Raw genomic sequence first — 21,516 nt, 5'->3', positions numbered from 1 at the left:
ACCCTTCTCACCTCAAAGGGGACTCAGAGCGGCTTAGAAGACATATATCCATACAATATATTATATTATTAGCATAGTACAATATCAGTATTATATATTACTATATTGTACTATGCTATTATATTGTAATATTAGTAGTAATATTACATGTAATATAAATATATAATTATAATATCATATTATTTTTATTGCATTACATTATAATATAATATTATATGTATACACAATAAATTATATTACATTGTATTATATTATATTATTAGTATAGCACAGGAGACAAGGTGGAACTGTCCCCTGCTCCCCCTCTTCACTCTGGCCCAGAGCGGCAATTGGTGCTGGAGGAGGGGGCCCCAGCTGATGACATATGCCGGAGGCAAAATGGAACTGTCCCCTGCCCCCCCCCCCTTCACTCTGGCCCAGAGTGGCAGTTGGTGCTACAGATAGGGGCCCCAACTGATGGCATATGCTGGAGACAAGATGGAACTATCCCCTGCCCCTCCCCCCCCCGGCCCTTCATTCTGGCCCAAAGCGGCACTTGGTGCTGGAGGAGGGGTCCCCAGCTGATGACATATGCTGGAGACAAGATGGTGTCGCTGCTATGGTGTTGCTGCTTTATAGTTGGGGTTGATTTCAAGCATTCAAACCCCCTTCTCGGAAGCTGCGCCCCATTGAGAAAAATAATACAATCCACAGAAGACAAACTTTCTTCCAATAAAGTAAATGTTTATGCAATAGTCACAAATAACAATTTCAATCCATCGATCCCAATATTCCAGCAAATCTTCCTTAAGCTTTTACATGAATCTATTCCTCTTCCTCTAGCTCTTGCTTTCTTCACAGTCTCACCATCAGCATTCTCTGCTCATACTCTTCTCTATCTCTTCTCTACTCTCTACATTCTCAGTCTCTCAATTTGTAATAGCTAAGCTTTCACAGGTGGCTTGACTGTTGCTGGTCATACAATGACTGGACATGATTCTTGCAATCACTTACTCATTTTTCACTTAAGGAATGATCTAAACAATACAAAACTCTGACAGATGGAACTATCCCCTGTCCCCCCTCCCCGCCCTTCACTCTGGCCCAGAGCGGCACTTGGTGCTGGGGGAGGGGTCCCCAGCTGATGACATATGCTGGAGACAAGATGGAACTGTCCCCTGCCCCCCCCCCTTTACTCTGGCCCAGAGCAGCAGTTGGTGCTACAGGTAGGGGCCCCGAACCGATGACATATGCCAGAGACAAGATGGAACTATCCCCTGCCCCCCCCTCCCCGCCCTTTACTCTGGCCCAGAACGGCACTTGATGCTGGGGGAGGGGTCCCCAGCTGATGACATATGCGGGAAACATGGTGGAACTGTCCCCTGGCCCCCCTCTCTTCACTCTGGCCCAGAGCATCAGTTGGTGCTACGGGTAGGGGCCCCGAACTGATGACATATGCCGGAGACAAGATGGAACTATCCCCTGCCCCCCGCTCTCTTCACTATGGCCCAGAGTGGCAGTTGGTGCTGGGGGAGGGGTCCCCAGCTGATTACATATGCCGAAGACAAGGTGGAACTGTCCCCTGCACCCCCCCCCCTCTTGGTTTCTTACATATTACATATTTCATTTCTTGGTTTCTTACATATTATTTAAATGTATGTAACAATTGTGTCATTTGTACATGTGGCAGTACTTGTGCACTCCTGGCTCACAGAACTGTGACTTTTTTTTCTCTTACCAGGTCATTTCAGAAAAGAGTTACACTACAGTGTCATATTAACAAAAGTACTCTTTCTTTTGAAAAATAAAAAAGAATTCCAATCTGATGAAAAAATGTGATTGCCCTTTTCCTTGCCTCCTAGTACATGTTTCATCATTTTTATTATTCTTCCAGCAACTTCTAAAGCAAGTACATTTCATCTGCCAACCACTTTGTGTAGGAGACAGATTTCAATGCCAATATAAATGCAAAAATTCAGAAAGTAGTGACAGACATGGTTGCGAAACACATTCTTTCCATACTTAAAAAGAAATAGAAGCCAGGACATCAACAATTCACATTCAAAAATAGAAAGAGGAAAAGCAAGACAACATATTTTCCCCCCAAAAAAGGTTCTTTTTGGAGTCCTGTTCTTGAATATGGTTAAAGGATGCATTTTTTTAAGCTTAAGAGAATGAACATGTCAAGAAATCCAAAGCCTGGGTTTGAAATTTGATTTTCAAAGGAAATAAGGGAAAACCTGTAGCAGAACTAAAAACAGAATTCAGGTCATCCAGCTTTCAAGGCCGATGGCAACACCGCAGGGACATTTTATGCATTTGACAACAAGAAAGCAAAGGAATACCTGCATTCTTTGGAATCAGGATTTAGTGGCAAAGAGCTACAGTCTCTTTTTTGACTTGCCCATTCATATCCATGCGTGCAGCAGCTCTCTATGGATGTTTCTGCAAAAACAAAAGGCAGGTAGGTCTTATAAGCATTTAGCAAATGGCTCTGTGACAATTAAATTTCAATGAAAGTCACTTCCTCCTCTTCTATCCTCTCTCATCATAATCTTCCAAGAGTATAATCAAGCAAAGCATAAATTAACCCACAAGTAAAAGCAGTTTAAAGCAAAAGTAAAAGTAGAGTAAAGCATAATTTGCAACATTAAGAGAAATACTAGAATGAAGAATGTGATATGATTCTGTATGAAGCTAAATGCAACATCTAGATCACTTTTTTCCTTATGATGATATGTATTTCCATGTGTCACTTATGAGGATTGAATGAAAAGTAACACCTCCATTTTTGTTACTTTGGTTTGGATGGGAATATTTTAATAAACCTAATGCAGAAATAATCCTTAGTATGTGGTCTTTAAATACCACTATTCACTTTTCCACATAATCACCAGACAACTGGATACATTTCTGCCAACAATGAACAAGTTTTCTGAAGCCGTCACGGAAGAAGTCAACACTCTGTTTCCGCAACCAGCATCTCACAGTTCTCTCAACGTCTTCATCAGAAGCATAATGATGTACCCGCAGATCTTCTTTCATTATCAGGAACTGATGGAAGTCAGATGGTGCTAAATCTGGACTGTATGGAGGAAGTCGTACAGTAGTGAGATCCAGTCTCTGAAGTTTCAAGTCTGTGTGCTTTCATTTCAGGCGTCAGCATCCTGGATACCCATTGTGCACAGATCTTCCGATAGCCAAGCAAAGCAATAATGTGACCCACATGATCTTGTGAAATGCCAATTATGTTGAAATTCGTCTCTGAGCAGAGGCTGCCCTAGGTAATTTTCAACAGTAAGCAAACAGTATTTTGGCACCCCCCCCCCCCCAACCAATCACTGATATATATTTTCTGTTCATCGTGAGAGTTCTGTGTGCCATATTTGGTTCAATTCCATCATTGGTGGAGTTCAGAATGCTCTTTGATTGTAGGTGAACTATACATCCCAGTAACTACAACACGCATATGTCAAGGTCTATTTCCCCCCAAGAGCGCCTCAAGAGCACCCCTGGGCAAAATCAACTATACTGCAAATGCTTACTTTGCGTAATGGGTTGAGCTGCCCCTGTCTCTGAGGGATACGACAATCATCCTGAATCAAGCTGTCATCCCTTTGGCTTGTGAAACTCGGTGGTTGCCGTCACAGGACATCAAACTCTTTTTTTTTTTTTCACGCAAGTCAGATGTTCCCACCTCAACATCTTCAAACTTACTCGCCCAATGACGCACAGTACTCACATCAACACAATCACCATAAACAGTTTGCATTCTCTGATGAATCTCCTTTGGGGTGACACCTTCTGCTGTCAAAAATTCAATGACTGCACATTGCTTAAGTCGCATTGACCGACTGTCTGTGTAGGGTTCCATACTTAGCACTTCAACAACACAACTGTTCATTTCTAATGCACTTGATTAAATTTATTCTAGTCTGTAAATGTTTGTGCTACAATAGAATTGTAATCCTACAAGTACTTGCAGAAACGAAAGCCTCTTTGCAACCATGGCATCTGTTTTCTGAGCAAAAACGTTTAGAATTGCACTGCCCATTTGTTAGTCCAGGAGTAAGAATCATGTGAACCTGATCACATGTTGTTAGACTATAATATATACAGTATTTCTTAGTTTTCTCTGCTGGCTAAGGCCTCTGGAAATGCCAGACCAACACCAATTGCATGATTTCCACCCTGTGTAAAATTTTAAAGTGTTACGAGATTCTCTGATTTTATCATAACAAGGGCATCTTCACATTGGTGTTGAGGAACAGCAAGTACCAGGTTTATCTGCTGAGGCTTCCTGTTGCTCTGTACATCTTTTCTGCATATCTCCCAATTGCAGGACGTGTAAGCGGGCATGCTCTGGAGCAGGCATGGACAAACTTTGGTCCGCAGGTGTTTTGGACTTCAACTCCCATAATTCCTAACAGCCGGTAGGCTGTTAGGAATTGTGGGAGTCAGAGGCGGCCCTAAGTAATTTTCAACGGTAAGCAAACAGTATCCCCCCCCCCCCCAACCAATCACTGATATATATTTTCTGTTCGTCATGGGAGTTCTGTGTGCCATATTTGGTTCAATTCCATCATTGGTGGAGTTCAGAATGCTCTTTGATTGTAGGTGAACTATACATCCCAGTAACTACAACTCGCATATGTCAAGGTCTATTTTCCCCCAAGACCGCCTCAAGAATGCCCCTGGGCAAAATAAACTATACTGCAAATGCTTACTTTGTGTAATGGATTGAGCCACCCCTGGTGGGAGTTGAAGTCCAAAACACCTGGAGAACCAAAGTTTGCCCATGCCTGCTCTGGAGCAAAATAGATGTTCAAGTTCTATTTGTAGGGGCAGTGTGGAAGGGGCTTTAGGGGACTGTCAAAGAAAGAATATCCACACAGTATTTGTTGTATAACATTTAAAATGTATCAGCACTAAAGAGCAAAAAATACATGACATTAGTCATTAACTCAAAATTGAACATAACATGATAATTACATCAAGAAACGTCTGTTTCAAATATGGCAAGAGTCAACAACAACAACAATAATCTTTATTTATACCCCGCCACCATCTCCCCAAAGGAGACTCAGGGCGGCTTACATGAGGCCAAGTAGTACAGTTACAATAAAATAACACAAAGGCATAGAACAAACATCACCATAAAAAAAGAGCATAAAAATACAAAAGAAAGCAAAATGATACAGAAAAAAATCAAACACAATCACAATGAGCTGGCCACATGTGTAAGGTACAATGATAAAAACTCAGGATGAGATAGAAATAAAACAGATATATTTGTAAGGGACAGGCCCGTAGCCAGGATTTTGATTGGGGGGGGGGGGAGGTGCTGAGTTTCATTCAGAGGGGGGGTGAGTCTGAGTGAAGGAGGGTCTACCCTAGCAAACTTTTTGTATTGTTACCCCAATACCCCCATCCATATGGGATATATTGAGTATGGTGATCAGCTCATGATGTGAATAAATATAACACTTTAAATAATGCACCAGTAAGGCCTTCTCGTGGACCACCATGAGAATTTGGGGGGGGGGGGCTGAATCCCCTCAATCCCCCCCCCCCCCCCGCTACATGCCTGGTAACTCATGAACAACGGAGTAGTGGAGACAGGCCTTTATACAGGCGGGGGCAGTGCAATATGGAGACAAACTTTATGGAGGGAATGACAGAGGGAGATGCAAAATCACTCTGCAAAGGCGCAGCGAGTTCCAGAGTCGGGGGGGGGGGGGACAGAGGAGAAGGCTCTCTCCCTCGTTCCCGTCAATCGGGCCTGTGATAATGGAAGGGGCGAAAGGAGGGTCTCCCCCAAGGAATGAAGAGATCGGGCAGGTTTGTGGAAGGAGATACAGTCATGAAGGTAGGTGGGTCCCAAACCGTTTAGGGCTTTGTAGGTGATGACCTGCGCCTACGGAAAATAAACGGCAGCCAGTGGAGCTCCTTGAACAGGGGGGTTGACCGCTCCCTGTTATTCACCACCGATATTAATCTGGCTGCCGAGTGTTGGACTAATTGAAGTTTCCGAGCCATCTTCAAGGGTAGCCCCACATTGCAATAGTCCAGTCTAGAGGTAACTAAGTGCATTGCAGTAGTCCAGGCTAGAGGTAACTAAGGCGTGAACCATCATGGTCAAGTCAGACTTCACAAGCTATGGACGCAGCTGGCGCACAAGTTTTAATTGTGCGAAGGCCCTCCCGGCCACTGACGACACCTGCACATCAAGTGTCAACGCTGAGTCCAGAAGGACCCCCAAGCTGCAGACCTGTGACTTCAGGGGGAGTGCAACCCCGTCCAGCACAGGTTGCCATCCAATAACCTGGTCAGATGTGCGACTGACCTGGAGGACCTCTGTCTTGTCAGGATTAATCTTCAGCTTGTTTGTCCTCATCCAAATCAACACAGAAGCCAGACAATCCTTCCTTGGTCAAAAATTGACTCTAAAAATCTGGGTCAGCTGACCCATGGGTCAATGTAAATATTATACCTTAACTTTTTTAAAAAATAAATCTCTGTCTCTGAGTAGAGTGGCAAAAGAGCTTAGTCTGTTTCAGGAGGACCCCAAATGAGCACTGACCCCCTCTACTTTCTCTACCACGAGACTACATCTGGCCTTTATGAATGCCTGGGTGGGAAAATGGTGGCAGTGGCATGGGAGCACTAGCCTTTCAATTCACTGTGGAACCACCCTTGATGGGACACATCAAATCCATATTTTTGGCCCTAAAACCTGCCCTCAACTAATACTTGAGGTCAACTTATACACAAGTATATACTGTATGTACCACGCCCTCTCTTTCAAACCTGCTTTGAATGGGAAAGGAAGAGTCTGTATAAGAATTGAAGATATACCAGTAGCTGCATTGATCAGGAAATGACTTCACATTCAAAGCACTTTACATAATCCAAGTAGTCTGGAAGATGCATAAATAGCAATCTTACACAACTGTAATTTTTATGAAACCACAAGTATTAAGAAACTTTGCAAAGCCTTCCAAATAATGCCCAAGTACTGTAGTGAAAGAAAAGAAAACACCTGGAAACTAAATTAATGAAAATGACATAGAATGGAAAATAAAATATTTGGAAAATTAAATCAAGGAAAAGTTATAACTCAAATTATTAAACTAAATAGACTGCAATCCTACACATAGTTAAACTGCTTAAATCAGTAGGATTTAAGCTGCCTAACTATGTGTACATTGGAACTGAAATTATCTGGACTTCATATTATTTGTGGCCAATGGCCAAATCTAGCAAAATAAACACTGTTAATGAGCGACAGGATTATGGCCACACTTAATATTTTGCGTACAAAAGTTCACCACACAGCGGGAACGTAAGAACTAATAAATGAGTCACTCTAATTGTTATTTGGATCCAGCAATTCAACACATTTTTGTTCATGGGAGTGAAAACATACACACATGCACACATGGAAGGAGCGAGCTTTGTATTCAGGTATAAAGCAAAGCACAGCAACAGTGGTTGCCTTCATTTGTCAATCCAAATGTGCAATTTTTCAAAGAAGTCTTTTTGGTACTGCTTCACTTTCAAGAAGATAATTCATTTTCCCCTCCTCTGGGCCAAATTAGAAGACATTGAGACACCACATCTGCTGGTCACACACCTAACACATAAATGTGCTGGTTTGTGCATCTATTTTTACAGTCAGACAACCGAACCTACACTTTCTGCCACTCACATACACCTCTTAGTTCATGCGTTCTGTTTTGTGAGACACACCTGACTGGAGTCGGAGAGTGTTTAATATTTGGATGGGAGAATAAAGAAGATGTTGCCATCTCCAAATATTCCATGTCTAGAATTTCAAAAAGGATGAGATAGAGCACATATGCACCCCTTCCCTATAAGTCTCTCATGGTAAGATTAACAGCAAAGCAAGAAAGAATATTGGTTGATAAGTGTGGGCAGTGATGACATGAAAATGGTAGGATGCTCCTTTTTGGTTTGAAGTGGGTTCTGGGTTGGAAATATTTGGTGCAGATAATAATGGTTATAATGGATGTGAGAGCTGGACCTTAGGGAAGGTTGAGCGAAGGAAGATAGATGCTTTTGAGCTGTGGTGCTGGAGGAAAGTGCTGAGAGTGCCTTGGACTGCGAGAAGATCCAACCAGTCCATCCTCCAGGAAATAAAGCCCGACTGCTCATTGGAGGGAAGGATACTAGAGACAAAGTTGAAGTACTTTGGCCACATCATGAGGAGACAGCAAAGCCTGGAGAAGACAATTATGCTGGGGAAAGTGGAAGGTAAAAGGAAGAGGGGCCGACCAAGGGCAAGATGGATTGATGGCATCCTTGAAGTGACTGGACTGACCTTGAAGGAGCTGGGGGTGGTGACGACCGATAGGGAGCTCTGGCATGGGCTGGTCCATGAGGTCACGAAGAGTCGGAGACGACTGAACGAATGAACAACAACAACATAATGGTTAAATATGATGCTAAGGGGAGTCAATTCAGAATAATGCAAGGTGTTGTTTTCTTCTGTGTCAGAAGTGACTTGAGAATATGCAACTCACTTCTGGTGTGAGAAAATTAGCTATCTGCAAAGATGTTGCCCAGGGGAAGCCTGAATGATTGATGTTTTATCATCTTGTGGGAGACTTCTCTCATGTACCCGCATGAGAAGCTAGAGCTCGTCAGAAGGGAGCTTACCCCGCTCCTCGGATTTGAACCTGTCGGTTGACCAGTCCTGCTAGCACAAGGGTTTAACCCATTGCACCACTAGAGGTTCCATAATGCAAGGTGAAGTGAATTATTCAGATAGTGCAGTTGAGAGCTTTGTCTCCATCATTTGCTTCGGTTACCCACTTTATTGTAAAAATCAGACAAATCCCTTAACTTCGTATCCATGAACACACATACATATTAATCAATCCCACCACTAGAATTGACAATGGGGTACATGCAGGTTGTTGTGACTCAGCTGGAATCACAGAGTAATGGTGTCAATGATTCTGATGGGGATGATGAGATTCACATTTAGAGTCAGATGCAAAGCAAGGATGTTCCTGTATTAGATGAGGAAGGCCAGGACCAGGGGGCAGAAGTTCAATTTAAGGTGCAGGTGCTTACCTACAAAGCCCTGAACGGTTTGGGACCATCCTACCTGCGTGACCGCATCTCTGTCTATGAACCCACGCACTCGCTTCGGTCATCTGGAGAGGCCCTGCTCGTGATCCCGCCTGCGTCGCAAGCGCGTCTGGTGGGGACACGAGACAGGGCCTTTTCTGTTGTGACCCCCTGACTCTGGAACACCCTCCCCAAAGATCTTAGACAGGCCCCTACATTGGCTCTCTTCAGAAAGAACTTGAAGACCTGGCTGTTCCAATGTGCCTTCCCAGAATAGGAAATCTCCAATACCAAGTCCCATAAGCACTTTATTAAAACTAAGACTGCCGCACACTGCACACTGCACTTGCCCTATAAGCCTTATATTCCACCTGTAACATCAGCACTTTTAATCCTGTACCCATTACTCTGGCCCGGCCCAGTTTTATTGTGTCTTAGTGTATTGTTTATTGCTTGTTGTTTATATTGCTTTAATTGTTTTTAATTTGCCTTTGGTTTGTATTGTTGTATTGTGTGTTGAGGCCTTGGCCTTTGTAAGCCGCATCGAGACCTTCGGGAGATGCTAGCGGGGTACAAATAAAGTTTAATAATAATAATAATAATAATAATTTCCCACAGCAAGCGTTGACGCTGGGGAAAATGAAACTACTGAGAGCCAGGTGCCTGGTGAAGAGGGGGAGGAAAGGGAAGATGCAGGAAGGGAGGATAATTCTAAGCCAGCTAACAAGGGATTTGACCTTGATGGGGCTGGTGGTTTAGATAGACCTGATCGATTGGAATTGAAAGTGCGAAGGAGTGTCAGGACCCCCGGGAGACGAGAGAGAGAGGCCCGGGGCGATAGAAATGCTTTCATGTTGTCCAAAGAGTATTAAACAGGCTGTTTGAATGTGCCTCAGTGTCAGAGCAACTTCAAGCTTCAACCAAGAGACTTTGTTGTGTCAGGGCAACCAGTCAATTGTATTACATTTCTAACAGAACAAAACAAAACAAACAGACAAAATACAAAATTTGCGAGTTTAGTAGTTGATTAATGTCCTTTGACCAGTAGCTGGCCATTTGGAGTGCTTCTGGTGTTGCTGCAAGAAGATCCTCCATTGTGCATGTGGCAGGATTTGGATTTATCTTGCAGCTTTTCATGCTCATGTTTCAGGATTTTGTCATGTTCTCATGGGACCTTGCCTTGCCTATGCCTTCATGGATCTTGTTTGCCTATGTTACCTTGGATTGATCTTTTGAAATATACTTTTGCTTTTTGAACCTTTTATCTTTTCTTTTAATAAAACTATAAAGACTACTGCTGGTGTGTTCATTGGTGTCGTAAGCAAGGTGGTTCTACTCTGAGGTGCGACACAGGTCAGACAACCAAAGCAAGCCATAGTATTTATTAATTATTTATTTACAGCTTTTATATTCCGCCCTTCTCACCCTGCAGGGGACTCAGGGCGGATTACAGTGTACACATATATGGCAAACATTCAATGCCAATTTTTGACATGCAAACATATACAGACATACACAGAGGCTATTTAACTTTTTCTGTCCGCCAGGGAGCTGTCGCTTTCATCGTCCATCTGCGACGCTGATGAAGCACTTCCGCATTCCCCGCATGCTTCCCCCCTGGAATGCTTTGCTGGAATCTTCTTTATGGCCTCACAAATCAGTTAATTTAGCCTCCCCACACTTTAAGGTGGTACCTTATTTTCCTACTTGACAGATGCAACTGTCTTTTGGGTTGCAAAGGTTGACAACAGGCTACACAGAATTGGTTGGAAACCCACTCCAACCCGGGCTGGCTTCGAACTCATGACCTTTTGGTCAGAGTGGTCTTAATGCAGCTGACACTCAGCCAGCTGTGCCACAATCCCGGTGCACTGTTTGTAGTACACTGTTTGTAAAGGGAAATGCTTTGGTGACAACCAATAGAGCAGTGTTTCTCAACCTGGGGGTCGGGACCCCTGGGGGGGTCATGAGGGGGTGTCAGAGGGGTCGCCAAAGACCATCAGAAAACAGTATTTTCTGTTGGTCATGGGGGTTCTGTGTGGAAAATTTGGCCCAATTCTATCGTTGGTGGGGCTCAGAATGCTCTTTGATTGTAGGTGAACTATAAATCCCAGTAACTACAACTCCCAAATGTCAAAGTCTATTTTTCCCAAACTCTACTAGCATTCACATCTGGGCATATGGAGCATTTGTGCCAAGTTTACTCCAGATCCATCATTGTTTGAGTCCACAGTGCTTTCTAGATGTAGATGAACAACAACTCCAAAACTCAAGGGCAATGCCCTTCCAGTATTTTCTGTTGGTCATGGGAGTTCTTTGTGCCAAGTTTGGTTTGACTCAATTGTTGATGGAGTTCAGAATGCCCTTTGATTTGTGCCAAATTTGGTCCAGTGAATGAAAATACATCCTGCATATTGGATATTTACATTACAATTCATAACAGTGGCAAAATTACTGTTATGAAGTAGCAACAAAAATAATTTTATGGCTGGGGGTCACCACAACATGAGGAACTCTAATAAGGGGTCACCACATTAAAAAGGTTGAGAACCACTGCAATAGAGGTTGTCATTACAATTAAAATATTTCTTCAAACTATGACGGCAATAGTACTTCAATGCCAACAACAGTAGTAGCCCAAAGAGCAGGAAGAAAACAAGGAGGATATTGATGCTACCTCTAAAATCACAGTTTGTTTGAGGATTTTTTAGGAGGGAAAGTAGTAAAGCAAGAATCTGAGCGCAGAGAAGGGTTCTCAGAAAAAAAGCAATCTGACCATTGGTCCTTCAAACCTTGTGGTGTCCCTGAAATAAACCAAAAACTGCTTGCCAAATCTAGGTTTCTCTTTTCCCCCCAAAATATACTGCACCACTAGCACACCTGAACAAACACTTTGCAGCAGACCAGTGAGTGAGATGCAAGATAAAAAAATACAAGTGATTTAAGGCTTTAAAAATAGGATGGCAGCCTTACAACTGGCTAGAAGTGTTGCCTTTGCTGGCCAAAGCTCCAGTTGGAAGAATTCCAGTGACTATTGGACAGAAGTTCAGGTAGCTAGAATGTGTGCGATACGGAAGATGTTAGTAACCATGATTAGAACTGCTTCCCTTTATTTTATTAATGATAAAATTTCTAAAAAATCTAACTCAATTTTCCTTGGCAATTCTTGCCATGTATCCAGTATCAAATTGATTGGATGACCTGAATTTGTAATCTAGTTTCAGATAAAAGTCTAGACATAGGAAAGAATAGATGTTTGTATTTTGTAACTGCTTCAGGACAATGATTTCACTCCTTAATAATCTATTCACAAATTCTGGTCAGCCAATATAAATGTGTGGTTGTAAAGATATCTCCCTACGTTGTTTCCCATCTCATCGTGGTTCTTGGAAGTACTGTTTTCCATGCCCAGAACCATTTAATGATGTAGTTCAGCATACCCAGGCAGGCTACAACACAGGCTAGACCCCGTTCTCCTTTTCTTGTGTGGTGAGTGAACGGAGGAGAGAGACCAGCCTGGTACTGCACTGCACTACGAAGGTTTGGTGGGTATGTGAGAAGAACAAGGTATCATCACACCTACTCTGTTCTCCAGCTGAAAACTTGGGAGAAACTGGTGACCTCATCACACAGGGCTTTTTTAGCCATGGATGGGCATGGGCGATGGATGGGCATGCTACACACCATACGACATTGCTGGACTTCCAGAGAAGGTCCAGCCCACAACTGGAGGGGAAGTGTTGTCCAATCCACCCCTTTGGACACCCATGTTGTGCTGACTCCAATGAGACATTATCTCAGCCCAGCGGCACAATGGGTTAAACCCTCGTGCCAGCAGGACTGCTAACTGAAAGGTCGATGGTTTGTATCCAGGGAGTGGGGTGAAGTCCTGTCTGTCAGCTCCAGCTTTTCATGCGGGGACATGAAAGAAGCCACCCACAAGGATGGTAACACATCTGGGCACCCCCTGGGCAACGTCCTTGCAGGCGGCCAATTCTCTCACACCAGAAGCGACTTGCAGTTTCTCAAGTTGCTCCTGACACACACAAAAAGCAATCAATTTGGACAATTTGACAGTATGTTGGATTTCAGACTTCTGGGGAAGGGATGTTCAATCTATATTTAAAGCTTGCTCATATTCCAATGTATGTCCATGGTCTTAGTTGGCTGCACTTTACCATCTTCTGGAGCCCAAAGGATTCCAGCTCCTGTAAACAGCTCCATACTATCTCATTTCCTGATCCTTATGCCTGGAACCCCTTGCTTGAAAGCTAAACACTTTTAAGTTTCTAGATCTATCTTCTTTCATACTCAAACTCGCGTTTTCAGAAAAATATCATACTTACTTCCCATTCATTACTAAGCCTAAGCATCTTTGAATATCATTTCTGGAAATTCATACTCTCTCTACTATTAAACACAAAGTTTTGCCTTTTTTCTGTTGATGAGCAGCATCAATGGCAAGTTCCTACAAGCAGGATCTTACCCCATTCCTTAAGCAAATTTCTCTGTGGAGACCCATACATATCAATGACATTTTATTAATAAGAGAAGTTACAACATTCAAAAATATAACTACACTTTTGTGCAAAACACACTGAGGTCTTGATGAGAACATCCGCATTCCTAATCCTTTACAATAATTTTCTATCAAACCATCACAGTGAACAGTTCTAAGGCTTCTGACTGTTTTCCAATTTGTTTGGTCTACTTTTTATTTTTGGAGCCACACTTTGCTCAGCTTGGAAAAACAACACACCACAGGCTCCTTAAATGGTCAGATTTTAACAAGTTCCAGCCAAATGCGAGTAAGTCGTATAAAATTTACTACCGTAATAGCGGCATGGACAAATCAGCCTCCAAAAAACAACTCACCCACCACAAAGACTGCGCACAAAACACAGGCACAATTGCACAAAACTGTTGGCATCATCTCCCTATTACAAATCATAAGCTCACCCATTAATCTCAGTGTATACATTCCCAGATGGTTAGTTAGTTATACTACTAAGTTGGCTGCTCTGTGCACCCAGATGTGCTAAAGAGCAAGCCAGAAAATGAATTATGTATACAGCAGTCCAAGATTCTGATACCTGGGGGACACTTTTTAAAATGAATTAAATCCAGAGGTATGCTACAGTCTCACACTCCAAAAGATTTCCATTTGGAGGTTGTGAAAAGACTGGTAACTTGGGAGTCCTCAGATGTAATTGCACTAGAATTTATACCAGTTGTAGCCAATGTAGGTAATGATGAACTATTTTTGGAGTTCCAAGCACAACATCTGGGGGAGCCAAATGGTGCCCATCCTACTGTAAGAGTAAGAAATATCCATTTTCAGAGACGATTCTCTTTTCTTAGGCAAGAAATATTCAGATATGATTTTACCATCTTATAATGGTACCATTTGAACTGTGCTTTTGAACTGAGGTGTTGGAGAAAGTTCTGAGAGTGCCTTGGACTGCGAGAAGATCCAACCAGTCCATACTTCAGGAACGAAAGCCCGACTGCTCATTGGAGGGAAGATAGTACAGGCAAAGATGAAGTACTTTGGCCACGTCATGAGAAGACAGGAAAGCTTAGAGAAGACAATGATGCTGGGGAAAATGGAAGGAAAAAGGAAGAGGGCTGACCAAGGGCAAGATGGATGGATGATATTAATGTTTTAATGAGTATCGAATGAAGTATGTTTTATTATAGTGTTGTTTTTATTGTTGTTGACGTTTTATATTGTATATTGTATCTGTGTTTTTGGTGGCATTGAATTTTTGCCTTGTAAACCGCCTCAAGTTGCCAAAAGGCTGAGAGGGATGGTATACTGATATACTAATAAATAAATATCTTTGCAGTGACTGGCTTGACCTTGAAGGAACTGGGGGTGGTGATGGCCGACAGGGAGTTCTGGCGTGGGTTGGTCCATGAGGTCACGAAGAGTCGGAAGCGACTGAACAAATAAACAACAACAATAGTACCATCTTATTCTGCTACATGACTGTGTCAGATGTATATCAGTAGGATGGAGCTCAGGATATCCACCAAGATTCCCTCATCCCATCTGATCACTGGATCCAGCAAATGAAACATGGATTCCACAATGGAGTAAGCCCGATGCAAGGAAAAAGGCTAAGCCCTTAGCAGCAGGGGGTTAAATACATCTCAAAGGCAAACAATGATTGCCAATTAGTTTCCGGGCAAAGTACAAAGTGTTGGTATTTGACTTTTAAGGCCCTACATGGTTTGGGTCCAGATTTCCTACAGGATCATCTTATCTTGTCCAATCCACCCCTTTGGACATTGAGGTCCCCTGCGGGACTCTTACTCCAACCAGCCAGAACCTGACTGGCAACCATCATCCGGATTGCCTTTTCATTGGCTGCCCAAGACTATGGAAAGATGTGCCACACGATCCCTGAAGCTCTGAGCGGGTCCCAACCGTTCAGAGCTTTGCACCTTGAATTGGGACCGGAAAATAAATGGCAGCCAGTGGAGCTCCTTAAACAGGAGGGTTGACCTCTCTGTAATTCGCACCAGTTAGTAATCTGGCTGCCGCCCGTTGGACCAGTTGGAATTTCCGGGCCATCTTCAAGGGCAGCCCCACTGAGAGTGCATAGTCCAATCTAGAGGTAACTAAGGCGTGCACCACCGTGGCCAAATCCGACTTCACGAGGTACAGTCACAGCTGGCACACGAGCTTCAATTGTGCGAAGGCCCTCCCAGCCACCGCCGACACCTGAGCTTCAAGCGTTAGCGCTGAGTCTAGGAGGACACCCAGGCTGCGGACCTGTGACTTTAGGGGGAGTGCGACCCCCGTCAAGCACAGGTTGCCACCCTATACCCCGCTCCGGCCTACGATTGACCACATATATATAGTATACATATACACAAATATATGCACACACATATATACGTACACAAAACACATATACACAGCAATGCATGGCAGGGAACGGCTAGTAAATAATATGAAGTAAAGAAGGCCAACAAGGGGAAATGTGGTATACTACACTTAGGCAGTAAAAAATGAAATGCACAGATCCAGGATGGGTGATGCCTGGCTCGACAACAGTCCATGGGAAAGAGATCTTGGCGTCTTAGTGGACAACAAGTTGGACATGAGCCAACAATGCAATGCAGCAGTTGAAAAATCCAATGAGATGTTTAGTTGTATCCAAAGGAGTATAGTGTCGAGATCAGGCATGGGCAAACTTCGGCCATCCAGGTGCTTTGGCCTTCAAACTCCCAGAAATCCCAGCCTGTTAGGAATGATGGAAGTTGAAGTCCCAAACACCTGCTCCCCGGATTCAAACCTGTGACCTTTCGGTAAGCAAGTTCAGCAGCTCAGCGGTTTAACCCACTGCACCACCAGGGGCTCCCAGGGGTGAGAAAAGTAGTATATAAATAGAGTAAATAAATAAATGAATAATAAATAAATAAGAGCTGTTCAACAGTGGAACTCTCTGTCTTGGAGTGTGATAGAAGCACCTTCTTTGAAGGTTTTCAAACAGAGGCTGGATGCCCATCTGTTTGGGGTGCTTTGACTGTGCTTTTCCTGTATGGCAAGGGGTTGGAATAGATGGCTCATGCAGTCTCTCTGAATAAAGGGTTGGTGCTGATCTCCATTTCTAAGCCGAAGAGCCGGCATTGTCCATAGGTGTTAATTTGGAGTGCCCCCCCCCCCCAACTCTGGAACTCGCTCCCCAGAGATATAGACAAGTCCCCACCCTGGCAGTATTCAGGAATAGCTTGAAAACCTGGCTGTTCCAGTGTTCCTTCAATGGATGAATGAATACCCTGACATGACCTACCTCTATAAAATGGCCCTCGGTAGCACTTTATTTAGGACCAAGTAGCAACAGTAAGAACTGACCACGGAACAACAGACTGGTTCAATATTGGGAAAGGTGTACGGCAAGGCTGCATACTCTCACCCAACCTTTTTAACTTGTATGCAGAACACATCATGCGATGTGCGGGGCTTGATGAATGCAAAGCTGGGGTGAAAATTGCTGGAAGAAACATTAACAACCTCAGATATGCAGATGACACCACTCTGATGGCCGAAAGCGAGGAGGAGCTGAGGAGCCTTCTAATCAAGAAGAAAGCGCAAAAGCCGGGTTGCAGCTAAACATAAAAAAAACCAAGATTATGGCAACAAGAATGATTGACAACTGGGAAATAGAGGGAGACAATGTGGAGGCTGTGACAGACTTTGTATTTCTAGGTGCAAAGATTACTGCAGATGCAGACTGTGGCCAGGAAATCAGAAGACGCTTACTTCTTGGGAGGAGAGCAATGTCCAGTCTCGATAAAATAGTGAAGAGTAGAGACATCACACTGGCAACAAAGATCCGCCTAGTCAAAGCCATGGTATTCCCTGTAGTACCCTACGGATGTGAGAGCTGGACCTTAGGGAAGGCTGAGCGAAGGAAGATAGATGCTTTTGAACTGTGGAGTTGGAGGAAAGTTCTGAGAGTGCCTTGGACTGCGAGAAGATCCAACCAGTCCATCCTCCAGGAAATAAAGCCCGACTGCTCACTGGAGGAAGGATACTAGAGACAAAGTTGAAGTACTTTGGCCACATCATGAGGAGACAGCAAAGCCTAGAGAAGACAATTATGCTGGGGAAAATGGAAGGTAAAAGGAAGAGGGGCCGACCAAGGGCAAGATAGATGGATGGCATCCTTGAAGTGACTGGACTGACCTTGAAGGAGCTGGGGGTGGTGACGGCCGACAGGGAGCTCTGGCGTGGGCTGGTCCATGAGGTCACGAAGAGTCGGAGACGACTGAACGAATGAACAACAAACAAGCACTTTATTTTACCTGTTAATGCAATTACACCCTACTCTACCTCTCGGATCCCTTGTCCAGACCCATTACATTGCTGTCCCACCAGTGTTTTAAATTTTAATCTATTCAAATCGGCACGCCCAATGTGACCAATTTCTGTGTTTTAAATTTTGTGATTTTATATTTAAAATGGGTTTGTATTGTATTGTATTTTTGCTGTGTTCTGTTGTATCTTGTTTTTTTGTATTGATTGACTTGGCCTCATGTTGGGTTGCTCCCCCTACTTTTCGTTTAAAACCCTCCTACTAGATACATCCTACCTCTGTTCATGTCCAGCGTTTATTTTTTAAAGTTTTAACTACTACATTTGGCCCAGCCATAAGTTTTTAAATCTCTATGTGTTTTGTCTATATGTGAGTTATATTAATTGTATTGTTTATTTGCTTATTGTTTGTTGTTTTTATTGATGTGTTGTTGGGCTTGGCCTCATGTAAGCTGCTCCGAGTCCCTTGGGGAGATGGTGGCGGGATATAAATAAAGTATTATTATTATTATTATTATTATTATTATTATTATATAAGCCACCCCAAGTCCCCTTGGGGAGATGGTGGTGGAGTATAAATACAGATTATTATTATTATTATTATTATTATTATTACTATTATTATTATATAAGAAGCAGGAAAATTGCATTCAAAGCACCCCTGACAGATGGCCATCCATCCTCTGTTTAAAAGCTTCCAAAGAAGGAGCCTCTACCACACTCCGGGACAGGGAGTTCCACCGCTTAACAGCTCTCACAGTCAGGAAGTTCTTCCTAATGTTCAGGTGGAATCTCCTCTCTTGTAGTTTGAAGCCATTCTTCTGCGTCCTAGTCTCCAGGGAAGCAGAAAACAAGCTTGCTCCCTCCTCCCTATGACTTCCTCTCACATCTATATAAATAAAAATGTAATGTTCGTTTGTGGAATTAATATAACTCAAAAACCACTATATGAATTGACACCAACTTTGGACACAATACATGTATCAGGCCAATGAGTGACCATCACTCATAAAAACACTGAAAAGCAGAAGAGATGTAAAAAGGCAAAAAATAAAAAATACATTACAATGCATGTGCAAAACCACTTATACACACATATATATACACACAAAACATATATACAGAGTGGGCCTCAGCAACGTATGGCGGGGGATGGCTAGTAGAATCATAGAGTTGGAAGAGATCTCGTGGGCCATCCAGTCCACCCCCCTGCCAAGAAGTAGGAAAATTGCATTCAAAGCACTCCCAACAGATGGCCATCCAGCTTCTATTTAAAAGCTTCCAAAGAAGGAGCCTCTACCACACTCTGGGGCAGAGAGTTCCACTGCTGAACGGCTCTCTCAGTCAGGTTTGCCCCAATTCCATCATTGGTGGAGTTCAGAATGCTCTGTGATTGTAGGTGAACTATAAATCCCAGCAACTACAACTCCCAAATGTGAAGATTCTATTTTCCCCAAACTCCACCAGTGTTCACATTTGGGCATATTGAGTATTCATGTAGAGCAGAGGTCCTCAAACTTTTTAATCAGAGGGCCAGGTCACAGTCCCTCAAACTGTTGGAGGGCCGGAATATAGTTTGAAAAAAACATGAATAAATTCATATGCACAGTGCACACATCTTATTTGTAGTGCAAAAACCACTTAAAAACCATACAATTATTAAAATGAAGAACAATTTTAACAAATATAAACTTATTAGTATTTCAATGGGAAGTGTGGGCATGCTTTTGGCTGATGAGATTGGGTTGTTGTTGTGTGCTTTCAAATCATTTCAGATTTAGTTTGACCCTGAGCAAGGGCCAGGTAAATGACGTTAGAGGGCCGTATCCGGCCCTCGGCCCTTAGTTTGAGGACCCTTGGTTTATGTTATTGTCTAGAAATTATGTTTTGGTTTTCACATGTATGTATGGCACTGAATTTTGCCACTATTATGTTAGAAACCGCTTTGTGTCCCCTCAGGGGTGAGAAAGCAACACGTGGCGGGGGATGGCTAGTAGAATCATAGAATCATAAAGTTGGAAGAGACCTCATGGGCCATCCAGTCCAACCCCCTGCCAAGAAGCAGGAAAATTGCATTCAAAATACCCCCGACAGATGGCCATCCAGCCTGTTTTTAAAAGCTTCCAAAGAAGGAACCTCCACCACACTCTGGGGCAGAGAGTTCCACTGCTGAACAGCTCTCACAGTCAGGAAATCCCTCCTAATGTTCAGATGGAATCTCCTTTCTTGTAGTTTGAAGCCATTGTTCCGCATCCTAGTCTCCAGGGCAGCAGAAAACAAGTTCGCTCTCTCCTCCCTGTGGCTTCCTCCCATTTTTTTATTTATTTATATATTTATTTATTTATTTGAAACACTTATATTCCGCCCTTCTCACCCCAAAGGGGACTCAGAGCAGAGCACAGCATATACACGGCAAACATTCAATAACTGGGTACAATACATAAACATTAAAAAAACATTTATCTAAATATTAAAATACACCATTTAAAATAACACCATTTAAAACCGTCCGAGCCATCCGCATCAAATCCAATTGGCCCTGTCATCTTTCCCATTGTCGCTTCATTGCCCTGTCCGAAAGCTTGGTCCCACAGCCAAGTTTTTACCATCCTTCTAAAGGACAGGAGGGAGGGGGCCGACCTGATCTCACAAGGAAGGGAGTTCCATAGCTGGGGGGCAATCACCGAGAAGGCCCTGTCTCTCGTCCCCACCAATCGCGCCTGTGGCAATGGCGGGACGGAAAGCAGGGCCTCCCCGGAGGATCTTAATCTCCGCGATGGTACATAGAGGGAGATGCATTTGGACAGATAATTTGGGCCGGGGCCATTTAGGGCTTTATTGGCCAAAGACAGTACTTTGAATTGTGCCCGGTAGCAAACTGGCAGCCAGTGGAGCTGTCGTAACATGGGAGTTGTATGCTCCCTGTATGCTGCCCCAGTTATCATGGCTATCATGTCTCCTCTCAGCCTTCTCTTCTACAGGCTAAACATGCCCAGCTCTTTCAGCCGCTCCTCATAGGGCTTGTTCTCCAGACCCTTGATCATTTTAGTCGCCCTCCTCTGGACACATTCCAGCTTTGGAGGCTTCCAAACAGAGGCTGGATGCCCATCTGTTTGGGCTGCTTTGACTGTGCTTTTCCTGTATGGCAAGGGGTTGGACTAGAATGCTCATGGGGTCTCTTCCAATTCTCTGAGTAAGCCCACATTCACCTCTACAAAGTTCTGGAGAGACTTATTTTGCATAGAATTATGGAAAAAATAGACCCATGTCTGATTCCACAGCAAGCTGGCTTCAGGAAAGGCAAAAGCTGCACATCACAAGTGCTGAACCTGACCCAGCACATAGAAGATGGCTTTGAAAGGCAGCAGATCACAGGAGCTGTCTTCATAGACCTGTCAGCAGCCTATGATACTGTGAACCACCGCCTCCTGAGAAAAATGTATAATATCACAAAGGACTACCACCTCACCCGCCTCATAGGAAACCTGCTACAAAACAGGAGCTTTTTTGTTGAGTTCCAGGGCCAGAGGAGCAGATGGTGGAAACAGAAGAACGGCCTGCCTCAGGGGAGTGTGCTTGCTCCACCCATGTTCAACATCTACACAAAT

At 43.5% G+C, this 21,516-nt stretch overlaps 1 protein-coding gene across 3 annotated transcripts in view; it reads right to left on the bottom strand.

The window, feature by feature from the left end:
* The window catches only part of FBLN1 (fibulin 1), a 104,777-nt gene that overhangs the window by 81,475 nt on the left and 1,786 nt on the right, over positions 1–21,516 (bottom strand). For all 3 annotated transcript variants that reach the window (XM_060778131.2, XM_067468921.1, XM_060778130.2), the window contains exon 2: positions 2,325–2,424. In XM_060778131.2, coding sequence (XP_060634114.2) covers positions 2,325–2,424 — 100 coding nt within the window. The remainder of the gene's footprint in view (positions 1–2,324; positions 2,425–21,516) is intronic.

The sequence above is a fragment of the Anolis sagrei genome, chromosome 5 (genome assembly GCF_037176765.1).
Source record: "Anolis sagrei isolate rAnoSag1 chromosome 5, rAnoSag1.mat, whole genome shotgun sequence".
Classification (NCBI taxonomy): Eukaryota; Metazoa; Chordata; class Lepidosauria; order Squamata; family Dactyloidae; genus Anolis; species Anolis sagrei.
The sequence above is the reverse complement of the archived record's forward strand: the minus strand, read 5'-3'. Positions and strand labels throughout refer to the sequence as shown.